Raw genomic sequence first — 12,144 nt, forward strand, 5'->3', positions numbered from 1 at the left:
ATGTTCCTCTGTATCTTGGAGGTATTTACTCCTGTTTACAGTTATTGTCTCTCCTCTCTTTTCTCTTGCACTTTTACCTTGTTAGTGATCTCACTTTTATCTTGGTGGTTTTATACTTACGGCTTGCTCTACTGTCTACCCTGATTTGGTTTCATTCATTTTGAAACAGCTGTTCACTTTCTCAAATTAATGGTTCCGCAGCCACTCCGGTCAGTTTGTTTTCTACAGAGTAAAATCTTTCCTTCTTCCGGATGATTCCACCTGTGCTGTTACTACTTCAAAATCAAATATTCAAGTATGTAACTTCGGGTTTCCGTGATGGGGTATGAGCAAAAGAGCACATATATACCAGAGCGGGGGCGGGGGAAGGTGATTCTTAGAGCACACTTCATGAAAGATAAACACATACTATTTAGAAAGAAAGAAAGAAAGAAAGAAAGAAAGAAAGAAAGAAAGAAAGAAAGAAAGAAAGAAAGAAAGAAAAAAAGAAAGAAAGAAGGAAGGAAGGAAGGAAGGAAGGAAGGAAGGAAAGAGAAAGAAAGAAAGAAAGAAAGAAAGAAAGAAAGAAAGAAAGAAAGAAAGAAAGAAAGAAAGGAAGGAAGGAAGGAAGGAAGGAAGGAAGGAAGGAAGGAAGGAAGGAAGAAAGCAAGTGAGCCTATGGGTAGTAGAGAAGTAGAACTTTCTTTTACATGTGGGGATGTGGGAATAGCAATCATGCTATGGCTGTGTCTGCCTAAGTAAATAAATAAATGGCAAAGTTGAATAGGCAGCTGTAAGTGAACCTCCAAGGACCGGGAGAAGCTAGATTTTCTTGTATGTTCATGTACACCATGATGATTTCAAGTGTTTTTATATAATTAAATGGATTTAATTGCCATACGAAGATTCTATAAAAGTATAAAAGTTCAGATGGCTGACACTATGAACATATAGATTGTAAATAGAGCAGCCTGAAAATGCCTTGATTCTATGTTCTCCCTTACATAAGATGGTATGCATTTGTGTATATTCCTCTTACATGTAAGAAAAGTCATAGAGGATATAGTCTTTCGCTGTTCTGTCTTTCTCATGAGAAGCCTATTGAGGCAGCACCCTACCTTAGTGGTGACAGTTATAAAGGCACACAATAGGCTCTGTGCCTAGCATCCTTATTCATGAAAACCCTGGCTTTTGAGAGAAGATAATGATCCTTTTGACCTCAGAATGGTGGCTCCCAATCCTTCCTTTAAGCATGGGATTTGATAGTTTGGATAGGAACAGAGAAAAATATCATATAGCTCATAGCCAATCAGATTGCAGTGTCGTCTTGATCCCTTATTCATTCTCTATCTCTAATTCACTTAGGAAACTCAAAAGTCATCCTGCATCCCCTTTCCTCCTATTCACACATGAAGAGTGACCTGCAGAAGACTTAGGACATGGGCATTGGTGGACAGACAAAAAGAAGGATTGGAAATGCAGAACAGCTATCATTTCTCACAAAACCCCAGTATAGGTTGAAATATTGTGTACATTACTGTGCCTTTCCTGCTGCAAATGTGGTGTATAAGTCTGCCTTCTTCAGACTGATCACAACATGAGGGCTCATGTTGCCCTATGTTATAATGAAGGACAAAAATGAGAAAAATAATAGCCCCCTTTTGTTGTTGTTAGACATAGGAGAGAAAAAATTGTACTAATCTCAATTGTCAAGCACCCCATGAGCCTACAGTTCCAATTTTCTTTTCACAGTATTAATGAAAATGGGTGTGGGGAAAGTCAAATCTTCCCCATAGATCTGAAACCATTTTCAAGGCCTGCCTCAAATTATAATAACATCCATATCTAAGACACAGTATGGAGATCTGTTCCAGTGAGATTATTTTAAAGAGATGATTTTCCTAAATGGGATAGAGATAGAAATGTGGATGTAATTACTTTCAGTTAGATCTATGATAAAACCAGGAAGACTACTAAAAGATTCTTTACAAAAAATCCAATCTACACATCTTGCGGACAGTTTTTTTTTTTTTTAAAGGATCATTGCAGGATATGATAGCCACCTAAGAATTCTAGTTACCAAAATGATATATGTAGAATAGTCTGGAGTTTTGTGATCCTATATATGCTCTTCCACTTCCAAAATACATAGCTCATATTCCATTTTTATTACTGGTATGCTTTGCTATTCATTATTCCTTAGGACTGGCAATTTCTTACAGCTGTCTTTCTTAAAGCTCAAATGCTGAGTGTTCACTGGCATCAGTCTACAGAGAGGCACATAAAGAGGCACATGCTTCCTCTTGGATGCGACAGGGTCGTGCTTGGTGATGAAACTATACATTAGTAGTGTATATTGGTGAAATAAAACCAGCCTGAAAACTACACACTTACCCTGAAAGAGAATTCTGGAAACAACATAAATATAATAAGATTACAGTGGAGGAACTGCTCATTCAAGTGTACAAAATGGTTTCATAAAAATGGCAATTTGAGTGATAAAAGGAGCATGTTATGGCATGTCACTGCCTTGGAAAACTTATTATTGGGAATATAAAGTATCCCTGTCCACTATCACAGAAACCCCACAGACTAGGTCTTTTGGATTGGGACCTTACATATCATTTCTCTTTTGAAAAATTATAATGAAGATCAGGTTTCTAAATTTTATTTTATCTTATTTTATTCACTTTATTGATTTGACTGAAATTCTGTAAAACTGGGCATCGGGAATAATGGGAAAATGGCTTATATACACTACCACCATTTTTCAGGATGTCTAGTGTCACTTTGGTTTTCATTTATTCTTTGAGTTTGTCATACATTTATACAGTGATGACGTATTAAACTGCCTTCAGTATACTTATCCCTCTACTTATAAATTAATACAGCTTCCACCCTTGTTGAAGAAGCCTCTCTTTTCTAGCTTTATTATTTTTTAAACTTATATGTTAACTGTGGGTACAAGCGAGTGAAATACCTGTGGCAATCAGAAGGTGGAGACAAGAATTAGAATCACAGGCAGTTGTCACACATCTGACATGGGTGATAGGAAGAATGCACAGGTCTTTCATAAGAGCAGGATGCACTCTTAACTGTTGGGATTATAAAAAGATAAAGGGATATGAAAATGTGTTTTATGAGGGAGGGTGTGGTAAGGTATGGGGGAAGGGGATGTCTCAGTGTGCCCATGCCAAGGCATTCCTTCCCCCTGAGAGACCAGCCACATGACAGTATAGTATAGAATATATTCAAGGCATGGGGAGGAGGGTTAAGAGGGTAGTAGAGGCAGAGAAAGCCAAAGAGAGGGAGAGTGTAGAGAAGTAGATACCAGTCATGACCACGTGGAGAGAGGGGGGAAGGGAACGGAGAGAGAGGGGGAATCAAGGGACCAAAAAGCAAGAGAGTAAGAGTAAGAGTAAGAGAGAGAAGAGGGGCAAGCAGCCTTTTATAGTGGGCCATGCCTACCTGGCTGTTGCAAGGTAACTGTGGGAAGGAGCATACCTGGCTGTTGCCAGGTAAGTGTGGGGGTGGAGTGCAGACAGAATACCAACACTAACCTCTGAGCCCATCATGTCTGACACACCATTTCATTTTTCAATAAGAATATTTAGGGGCTAAACTATGACTCGGTTGGTTGAGTTCTTACTTATCATGTGGGAAGGCCTGGGGTCAATCTCCAGCATTTCATGGATCAAGTGCGCGTATCTCAGCCTCTAAAAGGTACAGACAGGAAGGAGAGAAAGTCAGTGTTAGCTTGGCTACAGCTATAGAGTTGGTGCCAAGCTTGGAAAATGTGGGATTTGGCCCCCAAAACAAAAGAAAGAGAAGGAAGAGAAAAAAGAGATATAATTGCTGTTTTTCCAGTCTCATAAAGAGTAACCAAGGTGTCCAGTATTTCCAATAGTAAACTAACAATTTTGGGAAATTTTATTTACTTTCAGAACATTCCCCTTTTAAATAATTAGTTTAGAACAGAAGGTTCTTACAGAGCCACTGTGAATTTTACACTCTCGATTTCCATAGTCTAAAGTGTAACTGGTAAAGACATGCCAGTGGAATCCGGAGGTTGATTCAGAGGTCCTTGCCTTGATGCATCCCCATGCTGTGATGTCACCATCTACATAGAACGGTTTGAGGTGGTTTTGCTTCATTTTTCATTTTTTTTGTTTTTGTTTTTACCTTATATCTTTTGCTGGCCTGGACCTTGCAATGTAGACCAGGCTGGCCGTGAACTCACAGAGATCCACCCGCCACTGCCCCCACAGAACAGAGATTTAAAGTGTATACCATCATTCCAGAGCAGAATGTTTAAAATAAGCCAAAAAATATCATCTATTTAGATAAAGCATATAACTTTACCTGTAAATAAAGTTGGAAGTTGAGTTTTAACTGTCAGTATAAAACACAAAGATCATGCCGGTGAAGGGTCCACATTTCCCCTCTTAGACAATAAAGAATATTTTATACTGTGTTTTAAACTTAGAAGGTTGACAATAAGTTCTGCCATTTGTTAGCACTTTGCTTAATAATACAAGAATCTCAACAGGTCAAGCTCTAAATCTGCAATTCTCACCAGCTTCCTCTCCTCACTGGGGAAAGTGTCAACAGACAAACCCTCACAAGAGCCATCCTCAGGGACAAGTCAGGACCTGGGAGAGAAGGGTGGAGAAGACACACCGAGAAAGACATGAGGCAGCAAACATAAAGATAGATTAAAATTTAAAAATATCACTTGAAAATTTAAGTGGCAAGGGCAGATATTATTTTGACATAACAAATCATTTGGGTTTTCTATTGCTGGAGTGGGTCTTCCTCTGAGACGGGTGATAGAGCAATATGTTAGCCTTCCTAACATTGAAAGGTATGTGCTCATGTAAGGTCTACAATAGTAATCAGACTGTGAAAGGTGTGGACCAAGCAGATAAACTTCTTCATCAGTGTGCTGGACCAAAACAGACCATGTCAAAAATGTTTAGTTAATGTTTTTTTTTGTTTGTTTGTTTGTTTGTTTTGTTTTTTGAGACAGGGTTTCTCTGTATAGCCCTGGCTGTCTTGGAGCACACTTTGTAGACCAGACTGGCCTCGAACTCAGAAGTGTGCCTGCCTCTGCCTCCCAAGTGCCCAGCTAAGTTAATGTCTTAATAAAGGGCAGTAGACAGAGGGAAGAAGAGACATAGGAGATGAGGAGAGGATAAAGGAAGGAGGAAGAAACAGAGTGAAGAAGGGAAGAGAATATAATTTAAAGACACCTTTTCTTTGACCTTTAAGGTCAACACATGAGTCTCTATTTCATAGCTTTGAGTAAGCATTGAAAAGAAAATATGAAGGAAAAGAGCTGATGGCCAGGTCCTGCCCCTGGTAAAGGGTTTCTGTTCTCACCAGTGCCACCAACAACCTCACAGTCATTTATATTAAATTGCCAACCAGAATCCAGTGCCTTGTGTTACTATCAAAATCAGCATAATCTCTGATCTCATGTAGAAGAAGCACTTGCTTTGGCTGATTCTGTGAGATGATGATATAATTCCACATGTTTTTCTACAGAGTAGAGGAAATGGCTAAGACATGAGGAAGTTTGCACAATATAATATGTTGGAATTATGTTTTCATACATCCATGTAATTCATGCATTTGTTTGTTTGTTTAATTTTATGAGTCAGGGCATATGTATCATAAATACTTTGGAGACTCTCCTACTCATTGCCCCCTTAATGGTCATGGAGCCTTAAAGTGAAATATGTATGACCAGTGAAGTTTAATGCATTTCTATTTCTAGTTATACCACATCATGTCCACTTCTTGGCTCCTTTTGTGACCACCATGAGTCCCATGGAGTTTACCACTGATATAGACTCGGTGTGTTGTAAGGCTCAATGTGATGAACCAGCTCTAACAATCTATATGTACCTTCTTATCAGAGTTCATTTTTGAACATTCTAAATTTAAATCTTATTTGTATGTTATTATTCCTTCTCCTTTCTTCTTTTCCCCTCCTCCTCCTCCTCCTCCTCATCATCATCATTATTTGGCTTGTGTAAATAGGATTTCTCTGTGGCTGCCCTAGAGATATGCATGCCTCTGCCTCCCAAGTGCTGGGATCAAAGGCTAGTGCCATTACTGCCTAGCTTTCATTTGTTTTTTGTTTTTTGTTTTTTGTTTTTGTAAACATGTATTTCTGTCATATGCTGTGACAAAGTGGACATTGGATAAAAGAGAAGTTCATTCATACAGCTTTTACAGGGGCTCAAAAAAGAGCAATTCTGACCATTATAACCATTAGAAATGTTGCATTTTGTGTTTATAATGAAGTGTGAAAATGCAAAATTCTCTAACCTATGAAATATATAGATTAATTATGCATTCCTCTGATTAAACCATTTTTCTTATATTGCCTGTCTTGGGTGGTTAATATATGGCTGCCCTTCTACTCAGTGTATTTTTGGAATACATTATATAATAGGAAGTTTTAGCCTCATTATCACTCATACATTTAAAACATTCAAATTAATATGAAGTATACTCAGACTTTTCAGTGAATATCAAAATAAAGCATTAGTTACTGTATTTTTAATTCATAAATATATATAAAGTAATTTAGCCTGTTATTATACATTTATAGGGGAGAGATTTCATAATTACTTGGACAATATAAAAAAGTTAATAGATATATCATTTAGCCTTAAGAAAGATTTGAGACATAAAGAGAAGTAATTATTGTTTAATCAAGCAGATATGGGAACAGGTATATAGTCTATGCAGCTTTATAATAATACCTATTTTCAAGGCTGTTAAATTTTTTAATGTAAATAAAAGGGATGAGAAGTTTTGTTTTTTTTTTTCATTGGGTTTCAATTTTAGTTTTCTGGAGAGTGTTTTTTGTTATTTAAAAATTATTATATTTAGATTCTCTTAATGTGGGTTAGGCAGAACTATTTTTAGCTCTCATGTGACTTCAGCATTTTGGCTGGTGTTGCAGAATGGGAAAGTACATTTCTTAAACAGCTTATCAAATGCTTATAGGGCAAAACTCAGTTTGCTTGTGTCTTTGTGATCTTCTAGAGTGAGCATATACCAGTGTTGAACTCTGCTTGCACAGTTGTTCTAAAGCCATATCAGATACATTTGAGAAAAAATGACATTAATATTCTAGCATTAAAATATCTAACCTAGTTCCTAATTGTGCGTACACACATACATGCATTGTTAGTGTACTGAGTTTAAACCTTGAATCCCATTAAAGCCCCGAGGTTGTAATATAATAAGCTAAATGATTAGGATTCTAGCTCATTATCCCTTCATTTCTTTCTGAAAGAGTAAAATTATTGTGAAAATGTGTTTTAGCATTCCTTCATCAGGTACAGGAATGAAATGATTTAGGTAACATTTAAATACAATTACCTTTTCAGATCTCGAGACACCATAATAAAGGAACACTGTGCCAAAAGCACACACAGAAAGTTGTCATTTAGGTAAAGCTAGCAGCTGAGCTAATTGGCACACTTTGGCAAAGATGACTGTATTTAAAGAGAAAGTACTGCCTTTGGTTTGCCTGGTGCTGACAAAGTTACTGCGGCAGGCTTTTGAAGGGAAATTAAATTCTGTAATCAAATAGGGTGGATTATAATCTTTGTTCCTCTCCACCTTGGCCACAGAAACAACTGGGAGGTTTTTAGCATTACAAGGCCTTTTGTAAAACAGTGACACAATCAGCACAGGCTTTACCTTCCTCCATTCTGTAGGTGCAGAGCTGGGCCCCTTGCTACTTTGAGACTGAGAACCATGGCTTTATAAGCAGCTATATTGGTGAGGCTTTATTTGATGAAGGAAAAGAAATGAACAGCAAAAGCCCTAATGCTGAAGATATTTTAGTGATGTTTACAAATAGTTTCTATTTTTAAAGTTTTTATTACATTGTGTGTGTGTGTGTGTGTGTGTGTGTGTGTGAGTGAGTGTGTGTGTGTAAGATCATGTATGTGACAGTGAGTTTATGTAGGTCAGATGACTACTTGCAAACACAAGTTCTTCCCTTCTATCTGTTGTGATCTGGAGATAGAACACAGGTAGTTAGACTTACCTGCACACCTTTATCTTTGAAGAAATCTTTCTCACCTGTAAAGCGGACTTTCAAAGCAGGGCTTTGTGCATTAGTGTTTCCAAGTAATTAATAGATACCATTGTAGAAGCATGCACACTCAAATATGTATCTACAGAAGTATGTTCAATGTAACTTTGGAATCTTGAGACTGCGTAAAAGCAGTGTGCACACTTCTGAAAATTACAGCATTCTTCACCCACCACAGCAGAAAAGTAACCTTTTATTTTTCCCTCTGTAGGATAAGGTAAACAATGGAGAATCAAAGAAAAGAAACAAAAAGTAAAAAGCTATAGAGAAAATGGTAGGAGGTCAAGGACAGAGAGACATTTTTCACTGACTTCCATGCTTTGGAAGCAGGAAGTACAAAGCTGACCATTGTTTTCATATTTTTAGTACTTTTACATCCCAAGAGTTTTCTTTGTGTACTGTGGGCAACTTCAGTGTCCTCCTGGGCCTTGGAGAAGACATCAGACATCCTATAGTCCATCACTTGGACCCAAGAGAGGACTTGCCCTCTACTTGGAGAAGTTTGAGTGAGGGTTTTGTAGCTGATACACCAGACAAGTGTTCTACTTTTGCCTCTTTTATTACCATTCGTTGCATTATGAAATTTGTCCCCAAACTAACCTTGAAAGGTGACATTCCTACATTGTTCTGGAAAGCTGCTAAGTGCTAAGTATTTATTGCAGGCATGCCCCACCAGACACAATTAAAGCTTAGCTTGAGGATCGCTAGCTTACTGCCAATGTGTAAATGTGTAGATGCAGGTATCCTTACTAGACAAATGAACTTTCAACAGCAAAGGAAAAGAGTTCTGTCTTTATTTACAATCATGTATCTCCAATTATATTTTATAATTCAGGCAGCGAGGGCTAGACACGTGTTCTGTGCTTTAGAAACTGTGTTATATCATAAAGGATCTGAGTTTGGTTCCTACCACTCTGATCAACTGTTTTACAACTCCCTGTAACCCCAACTCCATGGGAACTAAGGCCTCTAGCGTCAACCATAACCATACACAGATACACACACACACACACACACACACACACACACACACACACGAAATAAAATTTAAGAAACATACAACTGGACTATTCAGAAATATTTGGATTGTTTTATTGTTTGATACCGTGTCCATCACAAAGTGGAGTGAATTCTAAAGACATCCCTTGTTTAGCAGTCCTGATGAGTCCAGAGGTAGCACTAAGTGTCCAGAGGTCTCATCAGCTTCCTTCAACATGACTGGCTGATGTTGGGTTTCTGATATCTCACCTGATATGAAAATGGTTCTGTAGAACTCATTTGAGCTGTGGTATTAATTAAATTCATCTGTCAAGAGAATGGAAATATAGATGCCAATATCTGTCTCCCTCTGAACTTGGATTGAGTCCCTACAATGCGGAGGCCGTGAGGGGTTGAACACTTTATTTGGTGATATAACACTCTGTAAAGTACTGGGTGCTATTCCATCAGGTTCTAAAACATTTTTGCCGGCGTCCATGAAACTCAATAATCACTTTGTTTTTATCCTTTTTCCCACAGCCAACCCCACCAGAGTAGGCGGCCGCGAACCATACCCAGGCTCTGCAGAGGTGATACGGGAGTCCAGCAGTACCACTGGCATGGTGGTGGGGATTGTCGCAGCAGCCGCTCTGTGCATCCTCATCCTCCTCTATGCCATGTACAAGTACAGAAACCGGGATGAAGGGTCATACCACGTGGATGAGAGTCGAAACTACATCAGTAACTCAGCACAGTCCAATGGGGCTGTGGTCAAGGAGAAGCAGCCCAGCAGTGCTAAAAGCGCCAACAAAAACAAGAAAAACAAGGATAAGGAGTATTACGTCTGATATCAAGATTTGAAACGGACACTTGTATAGAAATAGTCTTCATTTTATCTGAGACATAATATAAACTTTTACTTTCCTTTTTATGAAGCACATACAAAAGAAGACAGGGAATGCGATCAGGAGGGAAAACTCTTTTTAAAAAAAAAACAAACAAACAAGTATCTCATGCTCTTGTTTCTCAAAAGAAAAAAAAAACATACACAAAAAAAAAAAGAAAGAGAGAAGAAAGGAAGGAAAAAAAATACTAAAACAAAAACAGGGGCCAATAAAATTCCCTAACATCCGCAGTGTTTTCATTTACTCTGCTTGTCTTTATGTTGCTGGAACGTTCTAAAAGACGGCGAGGACCGCACGCATTCATAAAGCAAAGGAGTATTACATCGAGGCACAACACAAAACCAACACAAAACACAACACACACAAAGAAGCTACCTATGATCCTGGATTCAGCCAAAGTGCTAGCGCTTTCCTGAGGAGCCAGTCAGTGGGAGTGCCAGAGACGAAGTCTTCTTGTGGGACCATCTGCAGATTATGAGGAGTTGGTCAGCTGGCACAACTGGAGCAGGGGTTGGAACTTGCATTTGAGACAAAGTGCTGGCTTTTTGTTTTCTTTTTTTGTTTTCTTTTTTTTTTTCTGTTTTGAAGACTAATGCAGGAACGCGTTAAAAAAGCCCCTTTCTGTTTGTGAGAGAATAACAATTTAAAAAAAATTATGGAGGCCTTATTTTTCAAATTGTGAAATATAAGGCACAAGTTCACACTAAAATTACAAAACAAAAATGAGAGGGCATAGATGCAATCATTGGGAAATTTTCATGCACGCTTACTATGTTATTACATATGTTTATATAAACCCATCTCTGTGTGCTTTCTGGACTGTGATAAGTGACGTTTTATAGCCTGTTGTATAGAAAATGCAAAATATATCTCTGCTCTTCAGCCATTTTTGGTAAATTCAATGTTATAAGTGTTGCTAAGTATAGGGAGTTTTATGACATCGGAGCAACAATTATTTCAGACAGATTTTTTTGCTGACATTATAAATTGCCACAATTACTTACTTTTTTAAACTAAAATTACAGTGTAGTGTTTATTCTAAGAAAGATATGTATGAATGTATATAAAAAGACTCAGCTACTTCTTTTCTTACATATATAGCCTTCATTCGGTTACATTCTTAAGTTTTAGTATTTGTATGAAAGGTGTGAATTAGAAGGTGAGATATATACCTAAGTATCAGATAAAACTTTCTCTTTCCCAAATACTCATATTTCTATATGTGTTTAACATTCACACACAGACACACACAGACACACACACACACACACACACACAAACACATATACACAGGCAGCCATCAGATATGATGGAATACCAAAACACACAAATACTGACAAATTGAAAATGTGAAGTTAGACAGTTGTGCCAAGGTATTATAACAAATCGGTGATTTGCTTCATTGAGATTCTGATTCCAGGAGACCTTGAGTTCTTAGTCCCTAGTAAAATGGAACGTTTATTTTAAACGAAAGAGATCCATCACCATACATGGCTGCATAAATATGCATCACTCTACAGGCATTACATAAATAATGTTGGTTTACTCTGGCTGCTGCAATGGAAAACTTTTTTTCCCATAAATTTATACATATTCTCTGAACATGGTGTGTGTGTGATCAAGCTTTATGGAAAGTAAGCATTTTCTCAACTAAAAGAGTATTCTCAGCAACTTTCGATTCTGTATTACTACCCACTAAAATCATTCTATATTTGTTGACTATTGACTTAATTTTAACTTTTCTGGTTTTACATCTATATACTGAAACATAGTTTTAGTTTAACATACACTGTGTAGTAGTGAAGTATAGGTTACACACTTGTTTTGCATAATGTTTGAATGATGTTCATAGCAATAAATTATCAGGGTGAGAAAATCATTTTTAGGTTGTAAAAATTGATCACATGACATAAACATCTAAAAGAATAATACTTGGTTTCATAAAAGAGAAAGATACCACTAATCTGCTTTAATCAACAAGGCAAAAAAAAATGCAAAACATCTTTTGTGATACTTTAGTTGATGAAAAACATGCCGAGATGTGGCCTGGATTTCAGACACAACACTACCTTAGAAATACATATATATCATAGCAAATCACTAGGAGGTACAGCTGCCAAAAAATTGTGTAAGAAGTCTTAAAGGATTTTCATTACC

General features: G+C 37.5%; 1 protein-coding gene across 46 annotated transcripts in view; it reads left to right on the top strand.

The window, feature by feature from the left end:
• Nrxn1 (neurexin 1) overlaps positions 1 to 10,147 on the top strand; it is a 1,038,549-nt gene extending 1,028,402 nt beyond the window's left edge. For all 46 annotated transcript variants that reach the window (XM_085832802.1, XM_085832806.1, XM_085832815.1 and 43 more), the window contains one exon: positions 9,623 to 10,147. In XM_085832802.1, the coding sequence (XP_085688928.1) occupies positions 9,623 to 9,930 (308 nt within the window). In that variant the 3' untranslated portion in view covers positions 9,931 to 10,147. The remainder of the gene's footprint in view (positions 1 to 9,622) is intronic.
• The last annotated feature ends 1,997 nt before the right edge of the window (positions 10,148 to 12,144 follow it).

This window comes from Mus caroli, unplaced genomic scaffold, assembly GCF_978045245.1.
Source record: "Mus caroli unplaced genomic scaffold, Mus_caroli_1 scaffold_18, whole genome shotgun sequence".
Classification (NCBI taxonomy): domain Eukaryota; kingdom Metazoa; phylum Chordata; class Mammalia; order Rodentia; family Muridae; genus Mus; species Mus caroli.